Raw genomic sequence first — 23,881 nt, forward strand, 5'->3', positions numbered from 1 at the left:
TCCACCGTGGACCTTCTCAGGTCCCGTGCACAGGTTTTGATGACTCGTGGCAGGCACATTGTAGAGTTGCCAGGACGCACTCCCTCGTACCTGCCCACGTACGAGTTTGCCAACGGGTGATTCCTAGTCACGGGAAAACGATTTTAGCAGATCACACGGGAGGAGGTGGCTGCCTGCACCTGCGATGATCATGGACGGCTGCAGGCGAGGCCCTGTTTACCCCAAAGTCCTACCGCGTCACAGAGTTTTCCCTCTTTGTCATCCTCCGTTCTCACTTCAGTCTTCATTACCTTTGGGCCCGGCGGCACGATCCATGGCCACCGCACCCAGAGGTCCAATTGTCGTGCGCAAGCGCCGTCATGCTGAAGGGTTCCTGGAATGCTATCATTTCTTTCCTCTAAGATTATGGAGGATTTCATGATGATACCTGGAGTTTAGCGAGCTGCGGTTGGAGACCATATTGTCGTGTGTGTCCCAAGGGCAGTGCTGGGACGTGGCTGTGGTGTGTGAGGTGGTCGGTCGACGCCCTCCGGGAAGATCGGGGAAACGTCCCTCCCTTCCTGGGTTTTCTTTGGGTTTATTATGAAGTCAGCCTGGCGTGCCTGTGATCTTGCCCCGGGAGCTCCACCCGGAACACCGCCACGGTTCGTCCAAGGGGCATGTCACCTTTGTTGTCTCAGTTCGCACATGTCTTTAGTAAAATGACGCTGTGTCATTATACCATTACGGTCACACGCACGTAGCAGAACTGTTGCGTATTGGGCAGCGCAGGTGTGTATTTGATATCCCCAGGGGAGGAGGCTTGAAACTCGTGCGGTGGATTGTTTAAGCGTCGTGTGGGCGTGTCAGGGGCTGGAAAGGTCAGGTCAGGAGGATGCGTTCTGGGTCGGCCTCAGCCAGGGATTCCCGTACCCAGGTATTTGTACAGGACCTCAGGAGCAGGATATCCTCCAGGGTTTCTGCCTGCCTCCCTGGTGACGACACACCGCCACGGGTACAGTTATTAAGGAACAGAAATTACAGGTCGTCTCACAAGTCCGGACTCGGGCAGAATTCAACTGTTTACCCTCTGCGCACAAGACATTCAGATTACGTGATGTGAACATTTTTTGTGTGTGTGATGAAGGTATAGGTTGTGATTTCTGCCAGACTATTGGCAAACCGTGAAATGATGTCTTCAGGCTGCATAACACCAGATAATGTGATCAGGGCTTAGTTACGCACTTGTGAAATGGGGATAACCAGTGTATGCGTTGTACACGATTCCCCGTTATGATAGCGAAGTTAGATGTATCTGCCTTATAAACTTGTGCATTTTAGAGTTTTCTACCATTCATCTGCTTGTTACAAATTCCAGCTCCATAAACCTTTATATATGTTTCCGTGTCCTTTGAAGACAGACACACAATTCGTCTTACTTATGATGTGTAGGTCATTGGGTTATGACATTTGCTATGGTACTATCATTTATAGTTAATCAGGTTATCATTTTGATATTGGCTTATTCTTATTATTATAGTAATCACAGTCGAGTTGTGAAACAGTGAGTATTCATTCAGCTTCAACACACACACACGTACCTGTGTGTGTGTGTGTGTGTGTGTGTGTGTGTGTGCATGCATGCATACATAGGAGTAAAAGATTTGTTACATGCACAAGTTCAAGAGACAGGGCAACATGAGTGTAACACTTTCTCCCTGTAACTCAGAAATAGTAATCACACTCGAGAAATCAGCTTGAGGATTCTGTACGAGAAGGACTAGGGAGTTGGTATCAATCTTAACCTTTCACCATAGTCCCATGTTAGGTATGAGAAGGACTTGGGAGTTGGCATTGATCTTAACCTTTCACCATAGTCCCATGTTAGGTATAAGAAGGACTTGGGAGTTGGCATCGATCTTAACCTTTCACCATAGTCCCATGTTAGGTATGAGAAGGACTTGGGAGTTGGCATCGATCTTAACCTTTCACCATAGTCCCATGTTAGGTATGAGAAGGACTTGGGAGTTGGCATCGATCTTAACCTTTCACCATAGTCCCATGTTAGGTATGAGAAGGACTTGGGAGTTGGCATTGATCTTAACCTTTCACCATAGTCCCATGTTAGGTACGAGAAGGACTTGGGAGTTGGCATCAATCTTAACCTTTCACCTTAGTCCCATGTTAGGTACGAGAAGGACTTGGGAGTTGGCATCGATCTTAACCTTTCACCATAGTCCCATGTTAGGTACGAGAAGGACTTGGGAGTTGGCATCGATCTTAACCTTTCACCATAGTCCCATGTTAGGTATGAGAAGATTTGGGAGTTGGCATCGATCTTCACCCTGCCACCATAGTCCCATGTTAGGTATGAGAAGGACTAGGGAGTTGGCATCGATCTTATCCTTTCACCATAGTGCCATGTTAGGTATGAGAAGGACTTGGGAGTTGGCATCGATCTTAAACCTGCCACATAGTCCCCTGTTAGGTATGAGAAGGACTAGGGAGTTGGCATCGATCTTATCCTTTCACCATAGTGCCATGTTAGGTATGAGAAGGACTTGGGAGTTGGCATTGATCTTAAACCTGCCACCATAGACCCATGTTAAGAGAGCAGTTGAGACAAACTTTCTGCTGGCAAATATCAGAATAGTTTTCAAGTACATGTTTAAGGAAATATTTAGTAGGTGTCCAATTCTATGTATGGGCAAAACAAGAATATGCTCTCAATATCCTCCACATGGTCAGAACCAGAATGTGCATCTTAGGTTTGGTCACCATAGAGAAGGTCCAGAGGAGGGCAACAAAGATAGCTCCAGAATTAAGAAAGCTATGTTGTATGGTTGCGAGGCGTGGGCTATGGATAGAGTTGTGCGCAGGAGGATGGATGTGCTGGAAATGAGATGTTTGAGGACAATGTGTGGTGTGAGGTGGTTTGATCAAGTAAGTAACGTAAGGGTAAGAGAGATGTGTGGAAATAAAAAGAGCGTGGTTGAGAGAGCAGAAGAGGGTGTTTTGAAATGGTTCGGGCACATGGAGAGAATGAGTGAGGAAAGATTGACCAAGAGAATATATGTGTCGGAGGTGGAGGGAACGAGGAGAAGAGGGAGACCAAATTGGAGGTGGAAAGATGGAGTGAAAAAGATTTTGTGTGATCGGGGCCTGAACATGCAGGAGGGTGAAAGGAGGGCAAGGAATAGAGTGAATTGGAGCGATGTGGTATACCGGGGTTGACGTGCTGTCAGTGGATTGAATCAAGGCATGTGAAGCGTCTGGGGTAAACCATGGAAAGCTGTGTAGGTATGTATATTTGCGTGTGTGGACGTATGTATATACATGTGCATGGGGGTGGGTTGGGCCATTTCTTTCGTCTGTTTCCTTGCGCTACCTCGCAAACGCGGGAGACAGCGACAAAGCAAAAAAAAAAAAAAAGTTACAGGGAAAGGTTAATGGCTTTAAATTTCCCAATCATGGATGAGAAGAGTGAGGGGCAACAAGCTTATGTTGCAGGGAAAGGTTAAAAGCTTTAAATGTCCCAGTCAAGGAAGAGAGGAGTGAGGGACGACCTGATCTAAACCTTTACAAGCCTTCTGTGCAGTACAGTGTCTTGTGCTTTCTGGCAAACAAGATGCAAACAATCCAACAAGCCTTCTCGTTTGTCAAGATAGAGATCACTTTCATAGAAATCTAAGAGGTTTGTCTCATGACCACCTTTGCCTTAAAACCATTTTGTCTCTCACTTACGTTTGTTTGTGTGTATGAGTGTGTGTGTGTGTGTGTGTGTGTGTTTTCAGGGCCTAAGGGAGACATCTGGGTTCCCAAAGACTTTTGATTTCAGGCCACCTACACAAAATTTTAAAATCAGTCTTTCAAAAGCAATTTTAAGATTTGGGAGTGGAGTTGATTATAATAGATTTGGAGGTCCTTTGAATTTATGGTTGAATCTGTGACAGGATGTCTCTATTGAGATTTGTTAAATCAACAAAAGTTATCTGAGAGTTGCATATCAACATCTCAGTATATTTCCTATGAAACATGTCAGAGAAAGATGGAAATGGAAGGGAAAAATACACAGTAGTGTTGAAGCCTCCCTGAAAACCATTGTATCCCTTTTAAAGTTGTTATTTGGTGAAATTTGGCACAGGAGTCCAATATGGTTGTAATATGTTGCATACCATATATTTTTTTATGATTCTTTTATTCATGTGATGAGAAAGTTTGGGTTTATGTTCAATATTTTTTATTTTTTACTTCCAGCAAATATGGATCCAGCAGAACTCAAGAAGCTACGTTCTAAACAACGAAAAGCAGCAAAAAAAGCAGAACAAAATAAAGTAGAAGAAAAGAAAAAAGAGGAGAAAAAAGCAGAACACCAAAAAGCCAAGTCTGGTGGGAACACGGTATGCAACATTAATTCTGTGCATTTCTGTTATCAGTGGAGGGGAAAATTTTCAGAATTTTGACTGTTGAATAAGATTGATATAGCTTTTGTACTTATTTTCGTTTATTTAGAAATTTTGTACTTAAGGCTTTGAACACATAAAGAATTGAATGGGAGTGGCTTGAAAGAAATGAAGAAAGTGATACACAGAACCATCTTAAAGTTGCCCTGTCTCTTGAAACTCACCTGTTGGGATAAACAAACTAATATGCCCATATTTCTAACACATACCTATTTTATGGAAGACAACTCATTTCTAATAGGTTTAATGCATTGTTTATGGATGAGACTTATGCTTGTTTGGGGATCTTCCGTAAATGATGCTGAGAAGGTATGATTTTTATTTTGATGTACAGTAGACATGAGAATGAAAAGCAGAGATCTCATAAGGTGTGATTTCACATGATCCACTACAACATGATGCATATAATGGTTTCCCATTTCATGCATTTTACATATTCTTGCTCCATAATCTGGCTATTGAATGCTCCTCAAGAGTCTGTAGACTACATCAGTGTACAGTGTGTCTCAAATGCCAGGATTTATAGGCAGGGTTTATGAGACAGTAAACCATTAAAACCTGGAAGCCTCAGCTTTTAGTATCCCATGTGTGTGTGTGTGTGTGTGTACATATTTGTATATATATGGTACTTTTGTGGCAATGGGAATGAATAAAGGCAGACAGTATGAATTATGTACATGTGTATATATGTATATGTCTGTGTATGTATATATATGTGTACATTGAGATGTATGGGTATGTATATTTGCATGTGTGGATGTGTATGTATATACATGTGTATGGGGGTGGGTTGGGCCATTTCTTTCGTCGGTTTCCTCGTGCTACCTCGCAAACACGGGAGACAGCGACAAAGCAAAATATATATATATATATATATATATATATATATATATATATATATATATATATATATTTTTGCTTTGTTGCTGTCTCCCGCGTTTGCGAGGTAGCGCAAGGAAACAGACGAAAGAAATGTCCCAACCCACCCTTATACACATGTATATACATACACATCCACACACGCAAATATATATATATATATATATATATATATATATATATATATATATATATATAGATGTTCTGGAAGGAGGTAAATAGGGTGCGTAAGACAAGGGAGCAAATGGGAACTTCAGTGAAGGGCGTAAATGGGGAGGTGATAACAAGTAGTGGTGATGTGAGAAGGAGATGGAATGAGTATTTTGAAGGTTTGTTGAATGTGTCTGATGACAGAGTGGCAGATATAGGGTGTTTTGGTCGAGGTGGTGTGCAAAGTGAGAGGGTTAGGGAAAATGATTTGGTAAACAGAGAAGAGGTGGTGGGGGCTTTGCGGAAGATGAAAGCCGGCAAGGCAGCAGGTTTGGATGGTATTGCAGTGGAATTTATTAAAAAAGGGGGTGACTGTATTGTTGACTGGTTGGTAAGGTTATTTAATGTATGTATGACTCATGGTGAGGTGCCTGAGGATTGGCGAAATGCGTGCATAGTGCCATTGTACAAAGGCAAAGGGGATAAGAGTGAGTGCTCAAATTACAGAGGTATAAGTTTGTTGAGTATTCCTGGTAAATTATATGGGAGGGTATTGATTGAGAGGGTGAAGGCATGTACAGAGCATCAGATTGGGGAAGAGCAGTGCGGTTTCAGAAGTGGTAGAGGATGTGTGGATCAGGTGTTTGCTTTGAAGAATGTATGTGAGAAATACTTAGAAAAGCAAATGGATTTGTATGTAGCATTTATGGATCTGGAGAAGGCATATGATAGAGTTGATAGAGATGCTCTGTGGAAGGTATTAAGAATATATGGTGTGGGAGGCAAGTTGTTAGAAGCAGTGAAAAGTTTTTATCGAGGATGTAAGGCATGTGTACGTGTAGGAAGAGAGGAAAGTGATTGGTTCTCAGTGAATGTAGGTTTGCGGCAGGGGTGTGTGATGTCTCCATGGTTGTTTAATTTGTTTATGGATGGGGTTGTTAGGGAGGTAAATGCAAGAGTCCTGGAAAGAGGGGCAAGTATGAAGTCTGTTGGGGATGAGAGAGCTTGGGAAGTGAGTCAGTTGTTGTTCGCTGATGATACAGCGCTGGTGGCTGATTCATGTGAGAAACTGCAGAAGCTGGTGACTGAGTTTGGTAAAGTGTGTGGAAGAAGAAAGTTAAGAGTAAATGTGAATAAGAGCAAGGTTATTAGGTACAGTAGGGTTGAGGGTCAAGTCAACTGGGAGGTGAGTTTGAATGGAGAAAAACTGGAGGAAGTGAAGTGTTTTAGATATCTGGGAGTGGATCTGTCAGCGGATGGAACCATGGAAGCGGAAGTGGATCATAGGGTGGGGGAGGGGGCGAAAATTTTGGGAGCCTTGAAAAATGTGTGGAAGTCGAGAACATTATCTCGGAAAGCAAAAATGGGTATGTTTGAAGGAATAGTGGTTCCAACAATGTTGTATGGTTGCGAGGCGTGGGCTATGGATAGAGTTGTGCGCAGGAGGATGGATGTGCTGGAAATGAGATGTTTGAGGACAATGTGTGGTGTGAGGTGGTTTGATCGAGTAAGTAACGTAAGGGTAAGAGAGATGTGTGGAAATAAAAAGAGCGTGGTTGAGAGAGCAGAAGAGGGTGTTTTGAAATGGTTTGGGCACATGGAGAGAATGAGTGAGGAAAGATTGACCAAGAGGATATATGTGTCGGAGGTGGAGGGAACGAGGAGAAGAGGGAGACCAAATTGGAGGTGGAAAGATGGAGTGAAAAAGATTTTGTGTGATCGGGGCCTGAACATGCAGGAGGGTGAAAGGAGGGCAAGGAATAGAGTGAATTGGAGCGATGTGGTATACAGGGGTTGACGTGCTGTCAGTGGATTGAATCAAGGCATGTGAAGCGTCTGGGGTAAACCATGGAAAGCTGTGTAGGTATGTATATTTGCGTGTGTGGACGTGTGTATGTACGTGTGTATGGGGGTTGGGCCATTTCTTTCGTCTGTTTCCTTGCGCTACCTCGCAAACGCGGGAGACAGCGACAAAGTATAAAAAAAAAAAAAAAAAAAAAAAAAAAAAAAAAATATATATATATATATATATATATTATCTTTCTTTTAAACTATCCGCCATTTCCCGCATTAGCGAGGTAGCGTTAAGAACAGAGGACTGGGCCTTTGTGGAATATCCTCACCTGGCCCCCCTCTGTTCCTTCTTTTGGAAAATTAAAAAAAAGAAAAAAAAAAAAAAAACGAGAGGGGAGGATTTCCAGCCTCCCGCTCCCTCCCCTTTTAGTCGCCTTCTACGACACGCAGGGAATACGTGGGAAGTATTCTTCATCCCCTATCCCCAGGGATAGGGGATGTATCCTCCTCGTAGAAGGCGACTAAAAGGGAAGGGAGCGGGGGGCTGGAAATCCTCCCCTCTCAAATTTTTTTTTTCTTTTTTTCTTTTTTTTTCCAAAAGAAGGAACAGAGAAGGGGGCCAGGTGAGGATATTCCCCTCAAAGGCCCAGTCCTCTGTTCTTAACACTACCTCGCTAATGCGGGAAATGGCGAATAGTATGAAAGAAAGAAATGGTACTTTTGTAAAATTTGACAGTAACAATGGGATCACCCACTAAGATTGACGTTGTATGCTGATATACTCCATAACCCAACGAAAAATGTCAAGAATATTTACAGAGAATGGTTGTGAATGGGCATTGTTTATCCTTTACAGGAATTTTTTGCGAAAAAAAATGTATATACATTTTTAAGAAGTAAGGCTGGCAACATCACATCTGGTGACAATACTGTGTTTTGGGTTTGGGGGAGGTAAATGCTTGAGATAATCCTTGTACTGGCTTTGAATATTACTCTCTGACTTGTTCCATGTACTACTATGACCTTTTTCTGACATATGATATTGTTTTGTTAGATTTTTTTTTATGTTTTGTTTACAGATGTTTCAGGTTATTTCAGAGAAAAAGAGGTTTGCCACGTAAAATATCTTTGTTACTGCAACGTCGATAAAAATCATGTTTTTACTAATGTTTTTTCAATTAGAAATGTGCTAAAAAATCTCATCCAACAGTTACAAAAGTGGCTTTTAGGCATTTACTTGATGTTTTCATAATTAGAAGTATCTGTTAGTTTCTCTGCTTCTCTGATTTTTGTTGGTCTGGCTTCTGTTTATAGTTGCCAAATTTTAAATTTTATTAAGAATAGGGAAGAAATTTTGCATTCATGGGACCTTGTCTCTTGGACTTTGCTATCATACAATTTTCTGAACTTAATTGCTCCCATATGCTCCCATCATTCACAGTATCATTTGTTGGTTTGACCCACCTTAATGCTTTCCTAACATCTTTATATTCGGAAAAAGTTTCTTGCTTAGTTTTTTTTATTATGCTCACAGATATTTCATGTGGCTGTGTAGAAAGAAAAAGAGGAATGTTATACAGGTAAAATAGTATTTTTGGTAATGGATTTATGATTTTGACAGCTATTTTTTGATAATGGCATCCAGGTAAATTTTTTCTTTTAAACTCTTGATGATTAACACAAGATACAAATACTAAGTGTTCTCCAGTCAGCCTGTATTGTTGATGTATTGCTTTGTTGCCTAATTATTGTGCAGGATTAGAATGATAGTAAAACCATAGTCTTTATTGTATGGTTATGTAACTTTTGTTTATGGTTTGCACCATCACAGCTGGAAGGATAAATTGCTGTTGTGGGGTCTGCTCAACTACCTTAATTAAAAGGTTGTAGGATCACTGTGTTCTAATAAGGATTTGAAAATACTTTAAATAGCTAACAGTATGCTGAAAAGAATGGCTTGGTGGCTTGGCGGAAACACATTGGTTAGTGAAAGCCTTGCATGAAATAACGTATAGCAAACCATTAGGAGAGGATGGGATTGCAGTTAAGTTTCTCAAGAAAAGGGTTGACAATGTTGTTAATGGTTAGTCATCGTTTTCAGTATATGTATGGGACAAGTTAAGTGCCTGAGTACTGGCAGAATGTTTGTATAATGCCACAGTTTAAAGGCATTAGGACAAGGGAATGTGTGAATTTGTAAGAAGTAAATCTGTTGGTTGCACCAGGTAAGTTGTATGGGAGTTTGATGATTAAGAGAGTAACCGCATGTACAAAGCATCAAACTGGAAAGTGCAATCTGGCTTCTGGAGGGGTAAAGAATGCTTGGACCAGATGTTTGCTGTGAATAAGTTGATTTTGAAATAATTGTAGAGATAGTGGTATTTGAATGTGACATTTATGGACCTGCTGAAAGTGTATTAAAGGGGATGACAGATGTTTTGAGGAAGGTGCTACAGATATATGATGTGGGAGGAAAGCTGCTAGATGCAGAGAGGTTCTTATTAGTAGGTGTAAATGTGTTTGCATATAAGAGGGTAGGAGGGCAAGGGGTATCAGGTGGAGTTGGGTCTGTTTCAGGATGTGTGATGTCAGCACAACTCTATGAAAGGTAAGAATATGAAGGAAGTAGAATAATTTAGTTACCTAGGAGTGGACATGGCAGCAGATAGATCAATGGAAGATGAAGCGAGGTATTGAGGAGTATGTGGAAAGAGAGGTCATTGTTCTTTAGGGCAAAGATGGGTATGTTGAGGATGTAGTAGTCCCAACAGTGTTGAACAAACTTATGTTTAGTATTTTTATTTTTTAAATCCAGCATTATGTTTGTTTGTTTATGAAATGAAGTGCAGAATTTCTTATTGAACTTTTTTTTAACAGGATGACTTGGATAATCAGCCTGCAGAAGATTTAGATCCCAGTAAGCTGGAGCGAACGGAAGACCCACTAGGGGAAGCCATTCACTTCCTAAAACCACTTCAAGCCCTGGCTTCTAATAGAATTCATACTCACCTAATGGCCTTCGAAATATATGTACGAAAAGGAAAACCATTGCTCATGCTTCAGGTGAATGAATTATCTGTGTGTAATATGTGTACATCATGTAACCCCTTTTCAAATCTCCACATCATATGATAACAGAGATCTAACATTAGCAGCTCTCGAAGCATCTTCCGTATTTTTGCATATTGTTATGCTATGTTAAATGTTATTACCACACACAACATAAGAACGAAGAAAATATGGAAGTTGCACCCTTATTCATAGGTATGAAAATAGTGTTCTGGGGAAAAATAGAAACTGGAAAACTTTAAACAATTAAGGAATGAAAAATGGTGATTGGTATAAAGTATGAAAGTTTTCAGAGAAAAAGCATCATCACTTGTCTTGTGGACTCATCTTTCATAGTGCTTTTATGAGCAACTAATATTAAGTGAACTACTTGCTTTTCATTGATAATTTTTCCCATTTGTTTGGTGGCCACAATTGCTTGTTTATACATTACTGGTCAGTTCTTCCTCTCTGCTTTATTTTGCCTCTTCTGTTACTTCTCATGAAGTAATCTGGATTTTCATTGTCTTTTGAAGTAGTGATATAAGGAAAAGTATAGTTTGCCAAAAGATATATATTTTTACCTCAGATCATTTACCTTGTTGTTTTGGGAACTTTAGTGTGGCACCTCCAGTTTAAAGAAATATTTTCATTTGCTGTTAGTAATTCTTTCAGGTACCATATTACATTTGTACTTCATTCCTTGCCAAAATAATTCTTAGTTTTTCAGAACCTTGATTTGTTTAGCATTTTTGTTGTGAAAGTTGAGGATTTCTCCATGTTTGTCTTACTTAAAGTAATACACAAGATTTGTATCAGCCGTCCATAGTGTTGGAAGTCCAACCTGATCTCAGAAAGCAAAAGCCTTTTTTCACTCCGTTGCCATTTTACTAGTTTCACTGTGCAAGTCTTTATCCTTTAGGCTATACAGAATATACTGCATGATGGCTCTTGCAGAACCTTGTCAAGTCTAGTCATAGTGCATATTTACAGAATCATCTTTTACATCTGTGCATGGGAATTCCCTCACTTTCTATCCACATCACATGTGACTGTGCTCTATACTTTGTCATTCTTACTCCAAGGTAGTCTCTATACTTGTATATGGTCCCAACCATATCCAGCCTTTCCATAAGTTTTACCATTTTAGTTTTTACATTGCTTTTGTTCCCCCTCAATATCTTAAGCATCCCTCATACATTCCTATTCATGCCACATTATTTCCTCAGTGTATTCCGATTACCTGAGTGTTCCATCTCTTAGTTTATTGTTTACCTCATAAAACACCATATCTTTGTGTTGGTACCCCCATCCAGGCTGCAAATCTTTCAAAATTTTTTGCATTCTGCTTGTGAGTATTCTGCAGTTGATTTGTATTTAACTGTTGATGTACAAGAATGCAGTTCATTTTGTACTCATGCATCTGTTCTTTTGGTTTCAGCCATTTACCTGCCTTCTGGAACTCCTGATATTCCAGCATTCCTTCCTCTGTCCCTCCTCTGAATCTTTCTTTAATACTTAGCCTTCAAATGATAGCTCATCATGTGACAACTTGCGTTTTAGGCACTGGGAATTATCAACTGAATGCTAAATTTCACAATTTTTTTTTAAACAACCTGCCAGTCTTGTGACTTTTGTATGCTCTTAGCTCCTGTAGGTGTATATTTCAAAATCTGCCATCCTTGGAAAGTGCAAATGTAAATGTGAATATGTAGATATGTGTAAAAATATATACAAATAGTGTGCAAATAGTAATCATGAATAGTGATGTCATTTAGTGAATATGGATCATTAAGTTCAAGGCTGTCTCACAGCCTTATAAGTTATGCTAACTCACTTGTTTGTATATTTTTTTCTTGAGCAATGTTGAGGCTATTCCTGAATTTGCATCAGAGGCTATCCCCCTGCTTTACCTTTACCCCTTCTCCCTTTGTCCGCAACCCTTCACTGGGAGCTTTGCTCATAAAATTTAGCACTGTACCATGGCCATGTGTTATGTTGGCTTAATTTTTTCTACATGTCCTTTTCTTTTACATATATTTCTTTCATTTCATAATGGATTATGTAAAATTGACTTTTTTTATCATCTTGATTCACGCACTGAAATTAGTCTGCCATTAGCCTATAGTCTGCATTGTTTGTCTATTCTGGTTTTCACACCTCATTTCAACATCCTTCATCATTCTGGTCTTTTTTATAGCGATTCTTAACTTCTATAAATTACATATTTTCCTGAAATTTTCTTTTGTGTATTACCCTTTTGCCTCTGTCCGGAGGAATTACATAAGGGGGGAGAGGGAGGGGTCATAGAAGTAGCAATTTGATTAATCACAAAAGAGTTTAAGATCAAGATATGGTTGGATACTTCTATGCTTTGGATAAGCACATCAGTGAATTTGAGCTACAGAGTACAGGAATTGTTACAGAGCATATTTTATTGTTTGTACATTGTTAATTTTATGGTGATTCGTTAATACTATGTGATGTAAAGTTACATACTGGTTTAATTGCAATGATATTGTCTTGACATACATAATGTATTTAATGGTAAACATTAATTGATGTAAAGTTACATATTTGTTGAACTGTAGTAATACTGTGTTCAACTGTATAACACAGTTAATGGTGAACTTTAAAGATGAATGTTTTCACGTTAGTTGCATTAAAGTAACACAGTAGTTGATATGCACATAACTATAGGAAAACTAAGCTTTGCTTGCTTAACTGTGCACTTGTTCATGGATTGTTTATGACATTCACAGAAGTAGGTATAGGACAATTCTTGTATGTGTACAAGCATTGGTTGGTATAAGGAGATTGTGGTGACAGACATTGATCAGGCATTCATCCCTCTGACCCTTGTAGAAATTTATGGAGGCCTTGTGGTCAGCTAGGTGGGTCACAACTCCATTGGGTATGGGCCATGACCCATTGTTTACTCTGAGGTGACCACATCTCCAGCGTAGACCTCAATAGTTCACTGGTAAAGGTTTCTAATTTGTATCTCTTTCATAGTCAAATTCATTGGAGATAGACACTTGTGTGAAGATGATAGTTCCAATCAAGCATAATCCAAGTATCGAGAGAGAGAGAGAGAGAGAGTTACACACATCCATACCCCTTTCTCATTTGTTGTTCTGTCATTCATTTTCTTCTAACTACTAACACTTACTGTGTTCATTAATTGGAAGCTATGTATCCCTCTGATAACCTTTCTCTTCCGCTATGTACTTTCAACATATTCCTTGAGCTTTCTTTCTTCTGTATTGTAAGCTTTTCAGCAATGTAGCTTTTTTTTTCAACATCTTACCAACAATCATTCTCACAGTGAACGTTTACTCTTCACATCCTGTCTTATCGTAATTCCTGACTCATCTCTCTCCACCATTTGTGACCACTTTAATCTGTTTTCCATTGTACATCTTTCAGTAAAGGAGAGGTTCCTGCAAAGTCCACAAAGCTGTTCAGTGAACCTAAAAAAACAATCCCAGCTGTAATTTTTGAAAATGGGAAGGCTAAGTAATCAAGCATGCCAACCATGACAAGGCACCTTGACAACCACACTGCCATCCTCAGTTTATCAGATGCCCTTAGATAGTCAAGTCATGGAAGGCTGCACGGTACCTGATCTTCAGTCTTTTATGAATTGTTTACGCAGCAAGTATCATTTCAAGCCTTCTGCTAATTTGTTGGAATTGAAAATTTTCACAAAATTTTTGTGTGGTACATAAGAAATACATTAAGAGCTCCATTTTAGTGGCAAGTGGTGGAAAATTACCAGTCATGCCCACCTAGAAGGTCAGCTAACACCCCTTAGCTTGATATGGCTCATATGTTCTTGCTCTTTGTGAAAAAATTAGGATATTCAAGCCACACAACATTCATTTGTGTTAAATACATTTCTAGCTGCATGATTGATTGCTGATAGTTCAGTTTTGCGAGCACAGTTAGACATAGATCCACTGAACAGTGGTAAATGATTCTTAGTTCTTATTAATCCCTAGCTTTGAGAAGTAGATTGCCTCCTTTTATTCCCATTTGATGTGGACATTGCTAAACCCATCTTTCCTGGTGGTAAGGCTAATTTGGTCAATAGTTGATAAGAAGTGAATAATTTGAGACAAGCATGCCAATAGTTGGTAACAATGTCTAGTAGCCATCAGTCCATAACCTACAACTTCGTGCTGTCTGATCACCAGCACGGCTAACTCGAGCTAAATATTTATGAAAAGTTTTAAAATTGAATAGCTGAAACATGTTTAACATGCACGCACACACACACACACACACACACACACACACACACACACACACACACACACACACACAGATGGACCTATGTGATGTAGTCGTTAGCATTACTGACTGTAATGTATGCATGGGCCGTGTGGGATCAAACCTGCATTAGTTTGACTAATGTTACTGGAATGGACTACTATGGTGTAGTGGTTCGTGTTCCTGACCATGATGCATTCATGGGCCACCCAGGTTCAAATCCTGGGTGCAGCAGTTGGTCCACAATCAACCCAGCTGTTTACCCACCTCTAGGGGTTGGTTGATAAAATTGTTACTTATTTATTTATTATACTTAGTCGCTGTCTCCCACATTAGCAAAACGGGGCGAGTAAACAGAGAAAAGAATGGCCCAATCCACCCGCATACACATGCACATATACATACCTATACATTTCAACGTGGTTTCGGTGCATTATTACATGACAGCTAGAGACTGAGTGTGAACGAATGGGGCCTTTGTTGTTTTCCTAGCGCTACCTCGCACACATGAGGGGGGAGGGGGTTGTTGTTTCATGTGTGGTGGGGTGGCGATGGGAATGAATAAAGGCCGACTATGAATTATGTACTTGTGTATATATGTATATGTCTGTGTGTGTATATATATGTATATGTTGAGATGTATAGGTATGTATATTTGCGTGTGTGGACGTGTATGTATATACATGTGTATGTGGGTGGGTTGGGCCATTCTTTCGTCTGTTTCCTTGCACTACCTTGCTAATGCGGGAGACAGCGACAAAGCAAAATAAAAAAAAATACATTTCAACGTATACATACATATACATACACAGACATATACATATGTAGATGTACATATTCATATTTGCTGCCTTCATCCATTCCTGTTGCCACCCCGCCACACATGAAATGGCACCCCCTCCCCCTTCATGCGCGCAAGGTAGTGCTAGGAAAAGACAACAAAGGCTGCATTCATTCACACTCAGTCTCTAGCTGTCATGTGTAATGCACTGAAACCACAGCTCTCTTTCCACATCCAGGCCCCACAAAACTTTCCATGGTTTACCCCAGACGCTTCACATACCCTGGTTCAATCCAGTGACCGCATGTCGACCTGGGTATATCACATCATTCCAATTCACTCTATTCCTTGCACGCCTTTCACCTCCCTGTATGTTCAGGCCCCGATCGCTCAAAATCTTTTTCACTCCATCCTTCCACCTCTATTTTGGCCTCCCACTTCTCCTCGTTCCCTCCACCTCTGACACATATACCCTCTTTGTCAATCTTTCCTCTCATTCTCTCCATGTGACCAAACCATTTCAATACACCCTCTTCTGCTCTCTCAACCACACTCTTTTTATTACCACACATCTCTCTTACCCTTTCATTACGTACTCTATCAAACCACATATTGTCCTCAAACATTTAATATCCAACACATCCACCCAAGTACAACACTTTCTATAGCCCATGCCTCACACCCATATAACTTTGTTGGAACCACTATTCCTTTAAACATACCCATTTTTGCTCTCCGAGATAACGTTCTCGCTTTCCACACATTCTTCAATGCTCCCAGAACCTTTTCCCCCTTCCCCACCCTGTGACTCACTTCCGCTTCCATGGTTCCTTCCACTGCTAATTCCACTCAAACACTTAACTTCCTCCAGTTTTTCTCCATTCAAACTGACCTCCCAATTAACTTGTCCCTCATCCCTACTGAACCTAATAACCTTGTTCTTATTCACATTTACTCTCAGCTTTCTTCTTTCACACATTTTACCAAACTCTCACCTGAATCTGCCACCAGCACTGCATCATCACTGAACAACAACTGACTCTCTTCCCAAGCCCTCTCATCCACAGCAGACTTCACTCTTCCCCTTCTCTCCAAAACTCTTGCATTTACCTCCCTAAGCACCCCATCCATAAACAAACAACCATGGGGACATCATACACCCTTGCCACAGACCGACATTCACTGGGAACCAGTCACTCTCCTCTCTTCCTACTCGTACTCATGCCTTCACTGCTTCTAACAGCTTACCTCCCACACTGTATGTGTATACTCTTAAGACCTTCCAACAAGCATCTCTTAACCCTTTCATATTCCTTCTCCAGATCCATAAATGCTACATACAAATCCATCTGTTTTTCTAAGTGTTTCTCACATACATTCTTCAAAGTAAATACCTGATCCATGTATAACCACTTCTGAAACCACACAGCTCTTCCCCAATCTGATGTTCTGTACATGCCTTCACCCTCTCAGTCAGTACCCTCCTATACAATTTTCCAGGAATACTCGACAAACTTATGCCTTAGTAGTTTGAATTTGAACACTTGCCTTTATCCCCTTAGCTTTTGAACAATGGCACTATGCATGCATTTTGCCAGTCCTCAGACACTTCACCATGGTCCATATATTTGAACACTTGCCTTTATCCCCTTAGCTTTTGAACAATGGCACTTTGTATGCATTTTGCCAGTCCTCAGACACTTCACCATGGTGAATATCCTTACTAACCAATCAACAACACAGTCACCCCCTTTTTTAATAAATTCCACTACAGTACCATCCAAACCCACCGTCTTGCCAGATTTCATCTGCAAAGCTTTCTCTACCTCTTCTCACTTAACCAAACCATTCTCCTTGACCCTCTCACTTCGCACACCACCCCGACCAAAACACCCTATATCTGCCACTCTCTCATCAGACACATTACAAACTTTTAAAATACTTACTCCATCTCCTTCTCACTTCAACACTACCTGTTATTACCTCCTCACTTGTCCCCTCCACCAACGTTCCCATTTGTTCTCTTGTCGTATATACGTTATTTACCTCCTTCCAAAACATCTTTTTGGCCTCCCTAAAATTTAATGATACTCTCTCACCCTAACTCTCATTTGCCTTCTTTTTCAACCCTTGCACTTTTCTCTTGACCTCCTGTTGCTTTCTTTTATACATCTCCCAGTCATTTGCACTCCTTCCTTGCAAGTATCCTCCAAATGCCTCTCTTTGCTCATTCACTAGCAACTTTACTTCTTCATGCCAACACTCATTACCCTTTCTGTTTCTAATTTACCTACCTCCCACCTTTGTCATGCCACATTCATCTTTTGTGCAAGCCATCACTGCTTCCCTAAACATATCCCATTTCTGACCCACTCCCTTCACATCATTTACTCTCACCTTTTGCCATTTTTTTTCGTACATTTGCCATTTCCCGTGTCAGCGAGGTAGCATTAAGAACAGAGGACTGAGCCTAAGAGGGAAAATCCTCACTTGGCCCCCTTCTCTGTTCCCTCTTTTGGAAAAGTACAATTATGTAGAGGGGAGGATTTCCAGCCCCTCCCCCCACTCCCACCTCTTTTCATCGGCTTTTACGACATGCTGGGAATATGTGGAAAGTATTCTTTCCCCCCTGTCCCCAGGGATAATATATATTTCATTTATTTATTTATGATTATCCCAGGACCTTCCTAAAGGCTCTTTCATTCTAAGGCTAATTTCAGTAGCAGGAAAAGTAGACTCCTTTGGAGTGAGAAGTTCATTGATGTATCCCAAAGGTGATTTTTCAGTCATGGTGTAATCTTGAACAGGGAGAGACTGATAAAGGACACATACATAAATACTTATGTGAATAGTTGATTGATTTACCCTCTTCACAGTTTTCAATACTAAGCTATTTTCTTTTTGAAATGACAACCACAATTGTAGTGATGCCATGCACTGCCATTGTCTAAGCTAATTATCTTTTTAAAATGACAACTACAATTTTAGTGATGCATGCATTGCCATAGTGAACTCGGAATGAAACAATGTGCAGAAGATTAGTTAAGAACTGTTGCACAGTTTCGTAAGAGAAATTTTCTTCAAAATGCCAAAGTAAGCCCAAAAATGCAGAAAATTTTGAAAGATAGAATTACAATGCATAAAGTTCCTTGGTTTGTAAAGTGGCAGCCACCATTTTAGTCACACTAAGCATTGCCAGACTAAACTCACAAAACCATCAGCAAAGAGCTAAGTTAAAGATACACAATCACAGTGATTAAAATCTCCCACAATATTGCTAAAGTAAATCAGGAAATGCATATTCTGTCTGCTTTCACAGTCTCATCACTCAGCATATTCTGTTTGTCCATCTCTCACTCACTGTAGAGGCATGTCTTCCCATTTTTTCTAGCATGCTTTTTTTCTTTCATGACTTCTTGAATGTTTCTTTGCTGATTTGATAAAAGAAACTTAAAATCCACTTCCTCCCTTTGTTCACCTTTAAGGCTGCTAGTACGTTTACATCACTGCTGGCAGTTGAGTGTTTTTCTTATCACAACTTTCTTTGCATTGGCTAGACAAAAGAAATGAGATGTACCACCATCCTTTTCACTAAACTTTGGACTGGGTATTTGAATATGTTATGAGCTATTTATATATAGTTGAAGTCATTGCCTGAAGGGCAATTTGCAGATGACACCACTGTAATGGAAGATCCTCTGATTGATTGGAAGCGTGTTGATTTCTTTGTCTAATTGTCAGTTTTGAAGATTTGTTTTACAGAACTTTCTCCAGTACTTGCTCATCTGGGAACCTTCCTTCCTTCTTTTTTTTAACTTCATGAGAATCACATTTCTGTTTTCATCTGGTTTTATCTTTACCTATTTGCAGTCTGTTGATATTTTTTTTTTTTATTATTGAATATCAAATATTTTCAGGCACTGAAGAGAGCTCTGAAACTAGAACCTTGCAATCCTGAACTACACACGTGTTTGATACGATTCTTGCTGTATAGACAAGAGAAACTTACCAATTATAATGAGACCATTGTAGATGTCATCAATAGGGAAGTGACTCGACTTCTTCCAACAACTGATCCTAACAAGCTCAATGAAGACTTCTTAAACAATAACCAAGAGTCTTTCCTGCACAGGCTACAAGGTTTGCAAGTGTGCTGTGGTTATCCATTAGATTTTAGTTTTTTTATTTGTTCTGTTTTGTCACTGGTATTATTTTCGTTGTGTGTGTGTATCATATACCTGGCATTTAAGATGCAACCTAGTTTTAGAAGGAAAAATACAGCAAAACATCCTTCTTTTCATACAACCATTTGATATATACTCTTATTATTATCAGACAAAAATCATCAAATTTGAATGCTTACCACATGCCTTTTCGTGAATCTGTAACACAAAGATGTTGTCCCTGCATAGTTGCTGATACCACTTACTGACCACCGATACTCTCTTACTTGGTAAGATCTGCTGGGACTGGCCCATTTCTACTATGTAGTAACAGGTATGACTTACACAATTTTGATTTGTACTGCATTTTCTAGGATCACCCCCTTGTACATCAAAAAAAGATGTATGTTATATATATTTTGCAAATGATAATTCACCTCATCTGCAATTTAAAAGTCACCTCTTGTTATCAGTGACATAAAGTTAACAGTGGGAGGGATAACCTGTGGCAGATATAAGACCAAGGTGACTATTGAAGACATTTAAAAAAAAAAGTATGCATCTTAAATGCCAGAAAATATGGTATATATGTAAAATATATATTTAGTTGGTTAGTTGTATAACCTCAGGATAGTTTTTTCTTTAAAGACCTCTGCAAATGCGGGGTTGTGCTATATATGTGAGCAGGGTAGAGTGGGCTCCAATGAGATGTAAAGGCCTTTAGTGACTCCTTAGTTGGAGCAATGTTGTTTACAGAAGGATGCAAGGGATAAAGCGAATTGAAGTGATATGGTTTACAGAGTATGCTGGGCTGTTATTGGGCTAACCCAGGGTATATAAAGCAGTTTGGGAATACCACAGAAAGGTCTGTAGGTCTAAATTGTGGATAGGGGTCTCCGGTTTCAGTGCATTCAGTGGATGTGAATGAATGAGACCATTTCTTCATCTGTTCCTGACCCCAGGATCTCAATTGTTTACATTGCATAGGAGAAGCTGCACCTGGAGTTCACAAGTTATGGAGACCCTATTGTTGTGGCCACCCTCTTGAGGAAGTTTCAGGTGTGAACAGGCAACAGAGATATACTAGATGAATACATAAATAGCATAATGATAGAGTGCAGATAGGCAACATCATCCCAGTTTAGTGTCCTCTTAAGTGATAGAATACTATTTTGTTTTTATGGTTGAATTATTGCTGCAGGTAATTCATGAAAACTATTCATTATGCTAGAGTACAAAATACAAATGCAAAGAGTGGAGAAAAATAGAATGGTCATGTGGCACTAGCATTCTGCTCGACCAGTGTACATCATATGATAATAGATTTTAAAGAGAAAGTTTGACATATGGCTAAAAATGATGTAAGATGAATCAAAATTAAACAGTGATTGGGTGATCATGGCAACAAAGAATAAGTATTTTTTATACAAGCAGGACATGCAGTAAATACTGGGGTATCCTTGCCTCATGGCAAAATCTATATATATAGTTTAATTTATTTTTTCCATGCTTTCATAACTTGGACAACTGTTGATGTGATACTATTAATACGTCAGGCATTTAATAAGAATTATTACAATAAATTGTATTTGTTGTTGCTGTCTTGAGAACTATATCACTGCAATTTTTAGTGAATTTTAAATAAACATCGTAGAAATTTGTACATAGGCGAAGAAAGATGTTATTAAAACCTTTTTTTCTGAAGAATTTGTAAATTATAGGCAGTTATTACAATTTATGCCAAAGTTAGGCAGTTTCATCACATGAAATATGTTTGAATTCAAAGGATAATTCATTTTTTTAATAAAAGCAGAACTAATTCATTTGCAGCTGCTCGTTCAATGGTGCTTCTAGATAGTGTACAGCGTGAGCGTGCTCTTTCCATTGCAACTGCTGTTGATCCTCATTTAAAAGACAGAACTCATGAGGTAAGCAGAAGTCAAATCCTTTATGTATGTAGCATTTTCCTAAAAAGTTAATGTGTTAATATTACTTATTTTCATCAGATTGATGATCAGTATCAAATTCCTTTGAGCAGATGTTTGTTGTTTTGGATTTATGCATAGGGTTTTTTGCAATAAATGCTCATCTTGCTACCATCCTTGCTTAATTAGTTTTAAACTACCTTTTTGTCATCTTTAATTTAGTATATCTACTGCACACAGCCTTTTGGTTCGCTCACATGTATTCCTTACATATGGTCTTTGTGCTAAAGTGAATATAGGCTCCAGACTGCTCTAAGCATGTAGCTTATTCTTCGTTTTGCATAACAAGTTGATTCAGCTTGAGTAATTTTTCCATTCCTTATCACCCCTTCTCATGTATCTCTATCTCTTTCATTGACTAGCTCTTGTACATCAGCCATACAACTATAGTTCTTTTTCACCTTAACATCTTAAAAGGTTTTGGCATCTTAAAAGGCTTTTGGCAATACATCTTTTTAACACATGTGTGGCGAGGTGGCAATGGGAATGAATAAAGGCAGACAGTGTGAATTGTGTGCATGGGTATATATGTATGTGTCTGTGTGTGTATATATATATGTGTACATTGAGATGTATAGGTATGTATATTTGCGTGTGTGGACGTGTGTGTATATACATGTGTATGGGGGTGGGTTGGGCCATTTCTTTCTTCTGTTTCCTTGCGCTACCTCGCAAATGCGGGAGACAGCGACAAAGCAAAATAAATATAAATATAAATAACACTTGTTTTCAAGTGTACATAAATTACTTACATTTTCTTTACTTTTGTAGTTGCCTTTCCTGCTTCAACAATCAGAAGCACATCCAAAACCAGAAACTACAATCTACAGCCATACTTCACACACTGCTCCATGGTTTACCTTGACCATGTTATATGACCTGGTTCAGCCCAACAGCACATCATGTCCCCACATAACACATTGCTCCAACTCTGTCCAGCCCATTCTTCTTACTTTCCTGAGAGGTCCCGATACCCAGTAACTCCCCTCCCACTTACTCTCTCAGCTTCTGATTTGTGAATCCTACTGTTTCTTCTCTCTCACACATCTTTAATGACTTTCTTGAGACTGCTGTACTTTCAGACATAACTATTTTGGCTCATACACATGCTCTTCAATGCACTAAGATTCTTCAACTCCTCTCAACCTACGACTTACTTAAACCCTCATGGTTCCTTCCATCACCACAACCATTCCTTGGTTCTCATGGTGCTCTTCATCATCCACTTCCCTATGGCACCTCATTACTTAACATAATCTTCAAATTTTAACTGTATTACCAAAATTATCTATCTTAGTCACTCTTAACCTTTAACATGACTGGATCTAGGAAAATTAGGGTTTCATACACAAACATTAAAGCTGGAATAAGCACTATTTCGTGCAAGCTTTGTACACTCTGTACTTTAATTCCTGCCATTCAGGACACTTTTTACAGTCTTATACAAAGCATTAATTGAAATTTTGTGGCTATGTGAGTTTTTTTGGCTTGATAGATACGATAAGTATATATACAAAAAAAAAAAAATTCCATTGTACAAAGGCAAAGGGGATAAAGGTGAGTACTCAAATTACAGGGGCATAAATTTGTTGAGTATTCATGGAGAACTGTATGGGAGGGGTATTGATTGAGAGGGTGAAGTTATGTACAGAGCATCAGATTGGGGAAGAGCAGTGTGGTTTCAAAAGTGGTAGAGGATGTGTGGATCAGGTGTTTGCTTTGAAGAATGTATGTGAGAAATATTTAGAGAAGCAGATGGATAGAGTTGATAGAGATGCATTGTGGAAGGTGTAAGGAGTATATGGTGTGGAAGGTAAGTTGCTAGAAGCAGTGGAAAGTACCAAGGATGTAAGTTATGTGTACAAGTAGGAAGAGAGGAAAGTGGTTGGTTTCCAGTGAATTTCGGATTGTGGGAGGATGGGGTGGTTAGGGAGGTGAATGCAAGAGTTTTGGAGAGATGGTCAAGTATGCAGGCTGTTGTGGATGAGAGGGCTTGGGAAGTGAGTCAGTTGTTGTTCGCTGATGATACAGCGCTGGTGGCTGATTCGGGTGAGACACTGCAGAGGTTGGTAACTGAGTCTGGTAAAATGTGTGAAAGATGAAAGCTGAAAGTAAATGTTAATAAGAGCAAGGTTATTAGGTTCAGTAGGGTTGAGGGACAAGTTAATTGGGAGGCAAGTTTGAATGGAGAAAAACTGGAGGAAGTGAAGTCTTTTGGATATCTGGGAGTAGATTTAGCAGCGGTTGGAACCATGGAAGCAGAAGCAAGTCACAGGGTGGGGGAGGGGGCGAAGGTTCTGGGAGCGTTGAAGAATGTGTGGAAGACGAGAACATTACCTTGGAGAGCAAAAATCGGTATGTTTG

General features: G+C 39.6%; 1 protein-coding gene across 2 annotated transcripts in view; it reads left to right on the forward strand.

Annotated features, from left to right (window-relative positions):
• Naa15-16 (N-alpha-acetyltransferase 15/16) overlaps positions 1-23,881 on the forward strand; it is a 270,568-nt gene that overhangs the window by 213,341 nt on the left and 33,346 nt on the right. For both annotated transcript variants that reach the window (XM_071683180.1, XM_071683178.1), the window contains 4 exons: positions 4,237-4,379; positions 10,143-10,328; positions 19,287-19,509; positions 21,363-21,460. In XM_071683180.1, coding sequence (XP_071539281.1) covers positions 4,237-4,379; positions 10,143-10,328; positions 19,287-19,509; positions 21,363-21,460 — 650 coding nt within the window. The remainder of the gene's footprint in view (positions 1-4,236; positions 4,380-10,142; positions 10,329-19,286; positions 19,510-21,362; positions 21,461-23,881) is intronic.

This window comes from Panulirus ornatus, chromosome 36 (genome assembly GCF_036320965.1).
Source record: "Panulirus ornatus isolate Po-2019 chromosome 36, ASM3632096v1, whole genome shotgun sequence".
Taxonomy (NCBI): domain Eukaryota; kingdom Metazoa; phylum Arthropoda; class Malacostraca; order Decapoda; family Palinuridae; genus Panulirus; species Panulirus ornatus.